General features: G+C 35.3%; 1 protein-coding gene across 2 annotated transcripts in view; it reads left to right on the top strand.

Moving 5' to 3' along the window:
* EFL1 (elongation factor like GTPase 1) overlaps nucleotides 1-14,837 on the top strand; it is a 250,801-nt gene that overhangs the window by 190,522 nt on the left and 45,442 nt on the right. For both annotated transcript variants that reach the window (XM_044665477.1, XM_044665476.1), the window contains one exon: nucleotides 12,264-12,395. In XM_044665477.1, the coding sequence (XP_044521412.1) occupies nucleotides 12,264-12,395 (132 nt within the window). The remainder of the gene's footprint in view (nucleotides 1-12,263; nucleotides 12,396-14,837) is intronic.

Below are 14,837 nucleotides of genomic sequence, written 5' to 3'. Positions count from 1 at the left end.
GATATAACCCTTGCCTTCAATTTGCTTGTCATCTAGCATATGTGTGTATGGACACATTATTGCTGTGGGAAGGATGACTTATATGGTTTTAAGTTGATAACTGGAGGATAGGCCCCTCTCCTTAAATTCACAGAAAATTCAAAATTGAAAAGTCTTAGGAACCATAACCAGCCACACTTAGGAGAAACTTTGTTGTGTTTTTATAAGTTTTCAGTGGCAAGAATTATTGCTCTAACTTGTAGATTTCTCATGCAAGACATTGTTTTATCCTCGACTATAGTATTATTTTCTTTGTGAACTAACTTCAGCTTTTTTGGCACACTGTTATTGTGGGCAAGCCATTTTGTGCTCAGCTATTATCATTTACCTGGAACCTTATCAACTGAACTGCCTTTCCTATAAAGGCCTACTATATAGCTGGAAGTACTTCCTTAAAAAAAACCAGCTAATATGGTACATACTGAGATACTGCCCTATTAGGACATTGAGAGTGGTTATGTCTAAGCTCACCAGCATAGCAACTGATATAATGATGTGTGACGGCAAAATAAATTGCACCAAACTGAAGAAGGAAATGTTCAGATGAATGGTCTCATCTGTCAGCCAAATGCACTACATGACCTAAACAAGTAAGTTTGTCTAATTTCACTTGGCATTTAAGAAAAAATTGGGAATAGAGAGGAAGTAAGCAATTTGCTGTCAATCACAGAGTAAATTTTTGGCAACTACTTTGTGAGGTCCTGGTACTTTTTGTGCTAAGTTCAGTGTTCCAAATGGTGGACTTATTATTTTTTAGAAGGAGCTATGCCCCCAATTATATTATGATTTTGATGAAACTGAGTGAAATAAAAACCACATGAATTGAGAACTGCTTTGTCAAATTACAGCCTAAGGCAAGATAAAATAGTCAAGTTGTAAACCTCACCAAAAAACAAACAAGCAAACAATAGCAACTAGGCTATTGGTGGCAAGACTGATGATGGATTTGGACCATCACATGTTAATGTGGTTTGAAGGCATCAATGTATCAGCAAACTGCTTCAGCTGTGACACAGAAAATCTGAAAAGTTTGCTTCCTTCCATCTCAGAATTGAATAACTACTGTTGTCTTAAACTACCTGCATCTGATTAGAAATAGTAGATTCTGTCATTTAAACTTGGGACTCATTTTATGAAATGCAAAGGAACCATTCACTATGGTGTATGCAAAGATTTCTTCTATTAGGTATACAAGATCAAATATACTGAACATGTACAGATTGAGTCCCTGGTAAGGCAAAGGAAAGATTACTGTTTGTTTCTCATTGAAACCATATGTTCTCTGAGCAAAGGAAGTACAGCTGGTCATAGGTTGGAAATAGGATGAAGTTTTGAAGACCAGGTTTTAGTTCAGGATTTTCCTATACTTCTGGCCTTATTGGAAAGTCTTTTATTTCTAAATTGGAGGCAAACTTTCTAAACTACAAAAACTAGTGATGATAGCATGTCAGGCACAGCAGAAAATAGTCTCTTTAGGTTATTCCCAAAATGGCTATAGATAGTGAGTAATCAGCAACCAGCTTTTCTGGAGTCCTTTTGTACAAGCAGATCAAACCTTGAATAGTAAAAAGAGGACAAGTGCTGGTTATAAGAGAAATACAGAGGAAATGTGTAGGTATTTGGCCAGATTGATTCGGGGAAAGACATGCTTGATTTTTGTTACTAGATTTGATATAAAGGTAATAAAACTGAGATTCTGTTCAAATTTAACATAGCTGCATGTGATTGTCACTTAAAATATGAAATTGAATATTCATAGTTCGCTGCTTGGTTTTTGATTTGTTTTGTTTTTAAGACAAAAAAAAAGAAAAAAGACTATATGATAAGGAAATAAGCTAGCCCCAGGGTAGTGATGTGATTTGCAGGTTTTTCCTTAGACTTTACCTCTGGTTTCTAATCTGTAGGATGAATTATTTTTTTTCATCAGAATATGCAGATAACTCTAGATTCTCAAAGACTTACTAGTGCAGTATAAGTTGTGGCAGGTGCCATCTAGTTGGAAAGCTTTCAAGTATGGTCCTAGATTAGACTATTTGCTGCTTAAAAACCTATCCTAGCTAATTTTGTCATCAAAAGGATGACTACTGAATGGTGAATTATTTTTGGCCAGAGAAACTCATGAAGGAAGTAAAAATGCTCAGTGAACCTCAGTCCAATGAGGCCCCCTTCTGCTTCCATAGTGATAGTGTCAGAATGTTTAAAAGCTAGACATTAATTTGGCTGTTTGCACTGTAAATGCAATATTTCTTTTTTTCTTCAGCAACCAATAAGTTGGTTGGATCACAGGAACTAGGTTATATTTTTATGGACATTCTTACTATAAATGAAACAAAGAAATTAGAACTAATTTGAAAATAGCCCACTAAGTTCTAAGTGATGTGATTATAAGACAGTAGGACAACCCAAAAGCTAATTTCAATTCCATAAATGTTTTAATTATTAACAACATACAAGACACTGAACTAGTCTCTGAGGATACAGAAGTAAAAGTAAAATATTCTCTATCATCAAGGTATTTACATCTTACTAAAGTGGCTAGAACTTATACATTTAGATATTGCAGTGAATCAGTATTCCTGTTGATATTAGTACTCCTTCCCATGATATGAATCACATTCCATCTCTAGCTTCCATCCTATGGTAAATCCTTTCCAGGGAGCCCATACAGAGTGCTAAAGGTTTCTCTAGATCTCTTAAGATTATGGGGCTATCAGCAAGTTACTGTCTCCACATTTGTAAGCTATTTCCTTTTCTAGTCAGACATCCCTTTGATGATAATTTTTATGCTGCTTTGTGAATGCAGTTCATAATTTGTAATACACTACAAACCTACTTATTTGTACCATCTATCTACTTTTCTTGCCTTTGAGTGATCTACCATTCTGATTTCTCATAGATTGTAATATTCCATGATTTGTAGATATAGAGAATCACATAGCGAATTAAGAACTTTTTCTTTAAAATCAGATCTGTGATTTCATCAGAGTAAGGAGTACCTGGTAAAGAATTTCCTCTACTAATATGGATAGATACCTTTACTGCAGCTTATAAGTTAAAAGAGTTGCCAGTAGCATAGAGAAGGGAATTCACGTTGGGAGAATTGGTGTTGTAAAGAAAGGATTTTTGTTTCTGATAGAAGCTTGAGTAATTGAAAATTCTCGCATTTTCCTAAACATAGTTCAACCTGCTATCTTCTGCTCAGTCAAAGAGGTATAATGCTAAATCAGGCAAAATCCTGCCTACCCCTTTCTAATGTGTTTGCCAAGATTGCTGCCATTAGAATGTAACTTATTCTTATGAAGAAATGTGAAGATGAAGAAGACATAGCTCAGTAAGATGACTGAGAGGGTGGCCAGAGCAAAGCTACGCACTCTTTCATTTTAAACAGAAAAATGTTCAAAAGAAAATAAAGATGAATAGAAGGAGCCTGGACATGTGATTTCATTAGTATAAAGGAAATCTTGCTGAGGAAATTTCCGCTAAGTGCAAAAAAACACCTTCTTTGTAGAAGGAAAAGGACAGAGTTAATAGTTCTTGGAATGAGATGTCACAGATGAAGATAACTTAAATGTGAGTTTATGGAATGTGGAAACAACAAAAACAGAATTAAGGAATCTATTCTTGGTCTGCTCAGGAGACCTGGAAACTGGTTCATGTTCCTTTGCCTTTCCTAGGTAAAAATGAAATTCATGGGATCCCTACTTCCTCTCCCCCCTTCACTCCCAATATTTTAATAATCTCCTGCCTCTTCTTAGAGGCAGCTAGTGTTTCAATAGATAAGAGTGCTGGGCTTGTAAACAAAGTCCTCAGTTAAAATCCAGCATCAGACATCATATTTGATATTTGATCCTGGGCAAATCACTTAACCTCTGTTTGCCTCATTTTCCTCATTTGTAAAAAATGGTAATAATAATAGCATTTACCTGGCAGAAATATTGGGAGGAAAAATGGGATGATGTTTGTAAGCAAAAAACACAACATAGTGCCTGTCGTAATTGAGATGCTATATAAATGCTTAGTCCTTTCCCTTCTTTTGTTAATGCAACAAATGTTAAAATTCCTTCTTCCTTTCTCTGCCTTCCAGGGTTAATTATTGTCTAATTTCTTCTGGAGACAATACTCAAGCTCATAGCTTATCCTTGTTTCTCATCTACCCCTCAGAAATAGTAAGACTTTGAATTGTCAGTAGTCTCCTTCTTATAACATGTATTGTTATTTTTGAATTTTTCAAACGCATTTACTTTTTTTTTTTGTTTTGTTGTGTTCCTGGGCAACTCACTTAATTTTTGTAAGCTTCAGTTTAATTACCTGTGAAATGAGAAAACTGTAGTTTGAAGATTAACTTAACCCAAAGGGTTGTCATAAAAGGTCAATAGAAATTATGTCATAATTTGTAGTATGGCTGATCATTACTAAGTCTTGTCTGCTATATTTGTTTTTCAAAAACTGCCTATTTCTTATTTCTTAGGAGGAATACTTGGAAGTCATCATTTCTGCTAAATTTTTTTTTATTTTCCTATCAGATTATGCTCAGCATTATAAATTCTTCTTGGATGCAGTCCATTTTCTTTCAGTATATCATATTCTATTGTATTCTTTTCTTTCTCTTACTTGAAGAAAGATTCTGGATTTCCTTGATAGCTGACCTGCCTCTCTGTTTTTTTGTTTTTGTTTTTGTTTTTGTTTTGTTTTGGGCATTTTTTTTTCCTTTGATCTCATATTACTAGAGCTTGGCAGTTAAATTTGTCTTTCTTGTTTTTTTCTCTAGGGAAGATTTTTGTATTCATGCAATCTGTACTTCTTTGGTTTTGATACTTCTAGGCAATTTTGTGATGGGGGGTAATGTAATATTAAAGTTTCCTATCTCATCATACCTATATAATCTTGATGATTCTTAAATTATTCTCTGGATTCTATTTTATAGATTTTTTTCTATAGTAGCATCTCATGTGTTTTAACTTGAGCTTTATCCACATCATTCCTCTCTCAACATGGATTTTATTGGCAATTTTTTTCTACTATTATGGCTTCAAATAGCACCTCTATATAAAATGATTTCCTAAGCCTATACAGGATCATAGATAGAAAACTGAAAGGGCTCTCAAGAGGCCCTATTTCAATTCCAACCTTTTCATTTACATAAGAGAAACCGAGATCCAGGGATATGAAGTGACAGTAAGTGTTGGAGATATTATTTCAGCCCATGTCCTCTCGCTATTGGGCTGTGTTCTTTCTAAACTCATATTTCTCACCTTCAACTCCAGTCTGAATTCATGATTTTGTCTGGATATCACTACCTGGTTGCCCTGCCTTCACTTCAAGAAGCTTAACATGTCTCATGAAGAATTCATCTTCTAAATGCAATCTCCTTTTATTTCCCCCTTTCTGTTCACTGCATCACCATTTTCCCAATTACTCAGACTGAGAACTTCAGAGTTTTCCTTGATTTTTCCTCCTTTTTTTTCCTATATCCATAAAGTTATAAAGTTCTTTTTTAAAGCTACCTATACACTGATCTAATGCTTATATAATCTACCCCAGAAACATTTACCTTTTCCTCTTTGTCTAAAGGCCTTCAAGGCCCTTCACACTCTAGACTTAGCCATGTATTGTCACTTCCATTTGGAACTCTTCCATTTAAACTCTTCACTGTTCCCTAATTTTGTCTTGCTCTCTTTTACTTTTTTCAAATTTTTAAAAAATTCTGAATTTGAATACTCCCCAAAAAGCATTCTTATACATGTAACAAAAAAACAAAAGGAAGATTCTGTATAAAATTGAATTTCCTTTTTTTAAGTATATAAAAAGGTGAGGGAGATAACAAGAATCATGTAACCATAGGGAAAAAATTAAAAATAAAACAATTTTTAAAAATATGTAATAAATTCTTCATGTTACTTTCAAAACTGTTTATGTTTCCTTCTAAACTTCTTTTTTTTTCTTATATGCATTTAAAAATGTTAAATTGTCCCTCTTTTTAACTTCTTTTCTAGGTCTTTTTTTTTTAATATATTGGCTATCTTGTGTTTTCTTTTTCTTAAATCTTTTTATTTTGTTCTAATATTTTTTTGCTATTTAAGGAGTCACTGATTTCTCTTTGGTCTATTCTAGTTTTTAGGGAGTCAATTTCTTGGGTAAGATTTATCACTTTTTCTTTTGGAAACCTCTAGGTTTATAATAAGTTCTGATTCATATCTGTCTTTTTTTAATTCCTTAACTGGAACTTTGTACCAGGTCCAGGTCACCCCACCTCCCCTTTCTGTTACTTGATCTTGCTCTCGATCCCCTATGGTTACTGCACTGACTTCTCTCTAGGTATCATTCTTTGAGAATAAGAGCTCTAGATCTTTAGGGCCCTCTCTGAAGTCTCAGGATAGCTTATTAAGGACTTTGGAACCCCTGGAAAGGGACTTTCCACATCTGAGACACCCCAGTGATAGGGATGGTGCTGTCATTTGCTTGGAGTTATCAAGTCCTCATTTCAGGGCTTTCTGTCCACCTTGAAGATTTCTTAAGGGATCCTCAGCTCTCACAGCCTCCAGACACAAGACCTTAGAAGTTACCCATACCCTATCTCTAGGTCATGCCTGTGCTTGCTTTGCTGGAGAAGGGGTCCTTTTTTTATTTCCTCACTAGACTTCTGGCCTATATCTGGAATTTCTTTTTCCATTTTTGGGAATCCTCCTTCATGATCTAATTCAGGTGACACTTTCTCTGTTAAGCTTCCCCTCATTTCTCCAAGTCAGAAATAATTCCTCTTCCATTGAAGCTTTCATGTCTCTCTATTTACTTCCTCCCATGTATATAATAATTTTCTAATTTTTGATTACATGGAACACTGGGATAAGCATTATCTCTGGTATCAGGGAACTTGGGTTCAAATTTTGCCTTTGCCTTTCCTCATTTATACAACTGGTAGGGAGGAAAAGGCAGACTACATAGTCCTAAAGATTCTTCCAGTTCCAAATTTATGATCTGTAAACCTATGTCTGTCATGTCAAGTCAGGTTTCCCTCTATTGTAAGTTTAGTGTCTTAGCATATTGCCTTGAACACAGTCAGTGCTTAATAGATGTTTAACTGTCATCAAATGTCCCACCTAGATGCAGAAATTCCCTCAATATCGTCCCTGACAAATGACCATCCACCTTCTGTCAGAACACATTCAGTGATGGAGAACTTATGAAAAGACCATTTTTTGGCAAAACTCTAATTTTTAGAGAGATCTTAGTGAACCAAAAAAAAAAAAAATCCAAATAAGTTTTTCAACCTTTCACTTGTTCCTGACCTTTGGAGTGCATAGACTAAAAATCTGAGTTTTGAGGGGTTTTTTCCTCTACAAATATATGACAGGCAATTTCCAGACTCTTAATTATATTGATAGGTCTTTTCTGGAGGAATTTAAGCTTACCAATATCTCTTTTAAAATATGGTGCCCAGAACTGAATTCAGTAATCCAAAAGTAGTCTGACCAGTACAGGGGAGTTATTATCTCTCTTGTCTTGGACACTTGCTTCTCTTAATGTAGCCTTAAATTGCATTAGATTTTTTGACAACCACATCATAACATTGGCTTATTTTGAAAATGAACCTCTTCAAGCTAGGGGAGAAAGTAGGATTAGACTAAAGAATACTTGATAATATTTTAAAATTAGTGAGAGGATACCTGATTATAGTTAGATTTTATATTTCTTTAAGCAATGTCTTAAATTGTGTACCCTATTTAAAACATAACATTAATTCATATTTATGATCCATTGTTTGATTACTCATATTTTCAAGTCACTTTTAAGAACAATTCAGAAGAAAAATGACATACATTTTTATTCATATAACTATGTTTGTTTGAAGTGTAGGTATTTGACTACAAGACCAAATAAAGGTATCATCATCTGTATGAGTGCTCTAATTGCCCCATGAGGAAATAAATTGCTTTCTGAATGTTAGTCTTGCACACACAAACCTATAACATGATGGTGGACGTCACAGTTCCATTTCAACTAAGCTGTGAATCACATCTCTATTTGTGGTTTTTGGCTGCAGGTTCTGCCATTGGGGTTGTAAAGGTGGTAGGCATGTGTCTGCCAGAAAAAATTGTGGGTTTCAGTTGCAACACTATTTGACTCAGTAAATGAGAAGCTAACATTTATCCTTGCTGGTACTAAGTGTGTATGTATGTGTGCATGTGTGTATGTTTACTGTTTTGCCTAAATAAGTAGGATGTAATTGAACAGTATGATTCCAGTTCAAGAAATGCTGATGGTTTTGGGGAAATTGTCATTTCTTTTGATGTAGAACCACCACCAAATTGCACACAAAAGAAGTTATTTTGTATTTAAACTACATCTTTCCTTTTGTACTCTTTTCTTCTTTTTCCTTTCCTCCTCTAGCCTATTAAATGTGAAAATTCCTCAAGGTTTTTTTCTTTATTATTCTGTTCTTTCAGAGAGCTCTTCTTATTCACAGTTTCAACTATCATTTTTATATAATTGATTGCATCCCTCACAATGTGGCCCATACCAAACTTTCCAACCTTATTTCATTTTACTCCTGTACCTTTTCCCTATATACAGTATTTCCTTTACCACTTTTTTACCTTGCACAGGTGATCTTCCCCTGTCTGGAACGTATTCCTTTATGACCGCTTCTTGGAATGTCTAAATTCCTTCAGAGCACAATATGGCTACTGCCACCTATTCAAGGGTTCTCTAGATCCCTTATCTCACCTACAATTGTTAATGCTTTTTCCTCCTTGAAATTGGTTTGTTAAATATTTTGCATTTATTCATCTCTGTATTTGATATATCCATTCCCCCCTCCCCTTAACATAAATAAGCTCTTTGAGGGCAGGGACTGTTTTCTCTTTATGAATATACCAGCATCTAGCATGATGCTTCATATTATAGACATTTAATATTTCTTAAATTGAAGTATCCTGAATAATTCCCAAATCTTTACTTCCATCTGTGAACTTTCTCTTAAGTTCTGGTTGTATATTTCCAGCTGTCTCCCATAATCCCCATTTGATTGTTCTTTGATCACCTGAGATTTAATATGTCTAAAACCCAAGCCTTCATATTCCTCCAACCTCATGAAGTGGTTCCTTTTCCTTAATTGCCCACTTTTGCACATGTTACCACCATTTTTCCAATCACCTAGACTTAAAATATTGTTGACAACTCTGCTCACTTTTTCCTTCACAATCTTTTTCTCTCTGTTTCTAAATATTATCTCTACTTTTATTTCCTTATCCCCTCCTCTATATAAAGAAAACCACTATTTTGATGAAGTTGCTTACTTGTTTCAAAATCTTCAGACTCTCCATGACCTTAGAACATCAAGTATAAATACTTTTTTTTAGCATGCCAGACCCTTCAGAACCTTTGCAATTTTATTTCTTTAATTATTATTGTAATCTTAACTTTCTATACTTCCCCAAATGAAATCTCCCAGTTCCTTTTAAACTATTATTATTTTTGCCCCTGAAACATGACTTGTCCTTGCCTCATGATGTTCTTATTCTGTCTTCTGCTTGTATTGCTTTCTTCAACTCTGATTATTGAAGCTTGTTTACCTTTGAAGGTCAAGGTCAAATGTCATTTCCTCCATTAAAATATCCCTGAACACTTTGTCATAATCTTTCTCTATATACCTGTATAACTTAGTATACTTACCACCTATATAGCATTTATATATTGCTTCATATTATAGTTATTTGTGCACATTTTTGTCTCCCTTGTAAACTCCTAAAAAGGAGGAACTATCTTATATGTTTTTGTGTCATCTACAGTGTATATAAACAATTGTGTACACAATTTGTGCTCAATAAATATTTGTTGACTTTGAGGTACCATCTCATACCCATCAAATTGGGAAAAATAGTCCAAAACCATGAAATAGTGCTATAAATGTTATGACTAAATGGGAACATTCATTTATTGATAGTGGAACTGAAAACTAAAGTCTTTCTGAGCACAAATATAGCATTAGGCAGTAAAGTTTGCAAAGATAATTAATACTTTTTGACCCAATAATTCCTTCTTTAGACATTACCCTGATAGTTTTATCATAATACAAATAAAAGATCTGTGTGCTCAAAGATTTTCCTAGAAGGATTTTATGTAATTGTGAGAGAGAAGGAAAGAGTGCATGAGAGAGTACCATCTCAATGTTCAACAACAGGAGAAGAATTAAAGTGTGGCATATTCATATAATGGGGTACTATAAAGCAATTAAAATAAACACATCTGGAAAGAACTTTATTAAATCATGGAAAGTTAAAAAAAAAAAAAGCAAAACCAGAAGAAGAGAATATATTTTAACTGTCATTGAGGAAAAGTGAAATAGATCTGTGATTATTTGAGGAAAGTAATTGAACAGATCATCGTAATAGAGATTATTAAGGACAAAGACCAAAAAAAAGCAATTAAGAAATGTTATTCATTTAAATTAATTTAAATATGAATTGATAGTAAGAACATATAGTTTGTATTAATGTTTATTGTTGTTTCTACCAAGATTCTTTAAATATTTGTTGAATAAAGGAATTATGAATAAGGATCAATGAAAACCAGTCTACTTATTTAAGATTTTCTTCCATTTCTTATTAAAATATTTTAAGAATCTATAATTTCATTATTGTAGTCCTTTGTCCTTTGATTACAGATCATAGCCTCCATTCATGACTAACTTTTGGATGTCTTGTTTAAACTTAGCAATGTATTTATTTGAATGGTAGACTTACAGAATTTCCCAAGATTGTGCTTTTCTGGCATAGCCTTCAAAATTGATCACTTCCTAAACCACATTGAGCTATGATAGTAGGATTTAAATGAAGAAATCATCTTGCATTAATGAAATTGATTCTTTTCTACAGAGAATTTATCTTCTACATTTATTTTTTAAACCAAATGCTAATATTTATGGCATGATGTATGTGTGTATATGTGTACATATATATATTGTTATATGAATACGGGGTACAAGGGAGTTACAGAGATATAGTGATGGTGATGATGTGTATCTATCTATGATCTCAGCTGCAGTTGGTTGGAGGAACACCTACTCCTATTACCCTGACTGTTGTTGCAGTCCTCTAACAGCTGTCCAAGTAAGGACCCTCAAGAGGTTAGATAGATGGGTAACCTTTCAGGTCCAACCTGGTTTTGGATAAATTAGTATTGGGCTATTGATCTGCCTTGGATAATGTTCAGGATCTGACTGTGTTTGACGCCCTTCCCAAGGGCTGTGATAGAAAGACCATTCAGGAAGGTACTTATTGTTGAACACCCTTTTATCTATAAATAAGGAAAGGATAACATGGTCAAGGATTGGGGATTGGAAACCCTATTGATCTATTATCTATATACTAAATAATAATCAGGACTGGAGGCTATTGAACAAGTAGAAGCTGGATATTTCACCTCTCCTCTACCTCTGGCTGGACCTGGCCACAGCCAAGCCAGAGAATAGGGAGGCTATTGCTACAGATGTATTGATGATATTTGTTCTTTCAGCTCTCTTATCACCAGTGTTGGTGGTTCACTAGCTCTCACAGTCTATCAGGAAATAGATTCAGTTTTATTCCTACCCTCTTCTTCTTAAACCACCCAGCAACCCTTCAGCCACCCTTTGAACCATCCTTCCAGCCACCCACTGCCCAGATTGAACCACAGAAGTTGGCAGAGATCTGTGATCTCCAGTTCTCAGCTTCTGAGTCCAAAGACTTCAGAGTTCAGAGACTTCTCAGTCCAGAGACCTTAGTCCAGAGACCTCCCTCAAAGTGGCTGTGAGGAGTATTTATAGGGTGAGGCCAACCGAAGTTTGTCCCTGGCTCACAGCAGTCTCTCAACTGCCATCCCTGTCAATCAAGGTGGCATCCATCTCTTCCCAGATTATTGAATATAACAATACATATCAATATTGGAAGGAAAGATATCATTGAGTAGTACTATACTTCAAATTGGGGCCCATATTAATCTTATCTGTTATAATATAGTGTTAGGGTTTGGAAAGTAGGGACACATAGACTGTGTGACATTAGATGAATACCTTGCAAATTGATAAAAAATAAATGTACCAATCTATATTATTTTAATTTAGCTTGGACATTGAACATGTTTTGGTTTTTCAGTTGAAATTCAAATTTTGACATTATTGGCATCAGAAACCTTTGTTTCTTGTTCACTTCTTGTTGTTTTTTTTTTGTTTGTTTGTTTGTTTTTAGGCATAGGAGGTCTTCAAGAATTTGTCCTGAAATCTGCAACCCTGTGTACCTCACCATCTTGCCCACCCTTTATCCCACTGAACTTTGAAGCCACACCTATTGTGAGAGTCGCAATTGAACCAAAACATCCAAGTAAGACATCTCTGCCTTTCAGTTCAGTTCCATAAACATTTTATTAAATGCTTGCTCTGCAAGGCACTTATGTTTACCCTTTGTAATAGATACTAAATATTATACTTTTTAAATGTATGTCCTTAGTATTTATGGACTTTATAGTAGACAAAGAAGGAACACTTTGTAGTAATCTCACCTCTCTGGTAATTGGGAAAAATTCATTGAACCTGAGGGAGAATCAGAATCACAGATTTACATAATAGGAAGAGACCTCTGAAGTCATTTATTTCAACTTACACCTGAAAAACAGTCCCCTGTATAATGTGACTGAGTAATGCTATTCCAGCCTTAACTTAAAAAAAACTCAAGTAAAAGGGAACCCACTACCCTGTGAGGCACTGTATTCCATTTTTGCTTGGTTAACAGAAGCAAAATTGGAGCTGATCAGTTCTACCATCATCATTTATCTGCTCCATTGGTCCTAGGCAAATGCAACATCTATCTTTTCTTCTTTAGTCCTCTTCTTTTCCTCGGTTTAATTAAAGGATCTATATAAATACTACATAATATTGATATAGATCTTTAGCATTTCTTGTCAATGTTTGCTCTTTCTTAGCTTTAGCCTTCTTGGTGTTTTTTCCAATTTTTGTCATTGTATTAATCCTCCATTATCTGTACTTGTTTCATCTTCAGTACATTTCTGAAAAATCTTAGTTGGTTGTTGAGTTTACCGTGCATTTAAATCAGTACCTTTAGACAACTCCCCCTTTTTCCTTCTCATCATTAGTCTTTCTGTTTGGTCTTTAGGAATATATTCTTGATGGCTTTCTATGCCTCCTAAGATGAATTCCTTTATAAATTTGTAGTCCATAGAATCCTGCCTTGCATTTCAATAAGCCCTTTGAAAAAACTCTTGGGGAAAGATCTAAGTTTTGATATGAGAAGATGAATAGAATGCTATACTCAAGGAAGCCAGAGTTCACAGGATAAACAAATCCAAATGGCTAATCAGGAAGTTTCAGTGCCCAAAGTTGTAGAGAGTAGTCTAGGTCAGAGAAAAATCTCCAAAGGGAAGAACATTGGCTATTGGCAAAAATGATGGTAGTTCCATGAAATGGTTTATTCTGACTAACTTTAACTTCTCTTTTATGGCAGCAGCATGAGCCACAATTCCTCCCTAAAATTCTTCTCTGGAATTCTATGCTAGTGCTTGGTATTATGACATTGGTCAAAGACCTTAACAAACTTTCATTGAGTCATTTCCATGCTCTTGCCAGATTTCCATAGCTCTTCCAGTCTCTCAGGCCTCTAGATCTTCTGGGACCTACATCCTTTTTGATTGTCCACAGCTGGCATAGTGGGCAAGAATTCTTTGGTCAGAGCAGTCCCCTCAAAATAAAGGTCTGGGAAACACAGAATGGGGGTACATAATGTGGAGAGTAATCCTAGTCAGTATACCCTGGGACTTATGAACTGTGTGATAAGGAAGTTGCCTTTTTTTCCAGCCTCCCAATTTTGGTGGATTTCAGGTTAATAATACTTGATCTCCTGAGCCTATAGATTCCTTGGGAGTGATATATTGGTTCAGTTTATAGAAAATTTGAAATATCTACAGGACATTCAGATGTCTTGAAGATATCCAGTAAACTATTTGTATTCCATAAGAGATTTAGGATGGATGGAGGGGTAGATAGTAAGAGAATGATAACTAAAATCATGGGAACTGATCCATTAACAGAGAATTCAAAGTTTTAGGGCAGATCATGATTATAAGGTGAGACATTGTTATATTGAATCTCTGGGAGCTAGGAGTTCACTTTGTGATTGACAGGTGGATCAGTTGGATGTCGGAATGATTGACAGGTGGATCAGAGAGGCATGCGGACACAGGATAGGGCAGTTGGTAGCCCTGGCAGAGGTTCTTGGTTCTTGACCTGTCCCTGAGACTGGAGAAGAGTCTTTGGGGGAATTGAGACTTGCAAACTCTACCCTGCAAGCTCCTCCTGTTGTTTCTTTACCATCATCAACCTGTATCAGACCACCATCTCTGATTCTACTGCCCCTAGATATTAGGAAGTAATCATCTTAGTCATCTAGGTTTCCCAGGGCCTGGGAGGGATCCGGGAAGTGGGCAGGAGAAGAAGAAGAGGGTGGAAAGGGGTGGATATCACAAACTGATTAAGCTTAACATCTACTGAAGAAGAAGATGAAAGATTATACAGCAGTTTGCCTGCTCTGGTGTGGCCCTGGCCAGGCTGTACCAGAGAGAAGCTATCATTTTGATTCCTTCATTTGCTTGCAGTTTAGAGATTCATTACTATCATTTATCTTAGGGTCTCCCAATACCTCTATCCCATATCATTATCCTTCTTTGCCAAATACATTCAAAGTTTAAAGTACCTTCCTGAATTGGTTATTCAAAGCTTATTTGGGAAGGGAGTCACGCAGTCAGATACCAAC

Source organism: Gracilinanus agilis, chromosome 2 (assembly GCF_016433145.1).
Source record: "Gracilinanus agilis isolate LMUSP501 chromosome 2, AgileGrace, whole genome shotgun sequence".
NCBI lineage: Eukaryota > Metazoa > Chordata > Mammalia > Didelphimorphia > Didelphidae > Gracilinanus > Gracilinanus agilis.
This window is presented reverse-complemented; position numbering and strand designations above follow the sequence as displayed.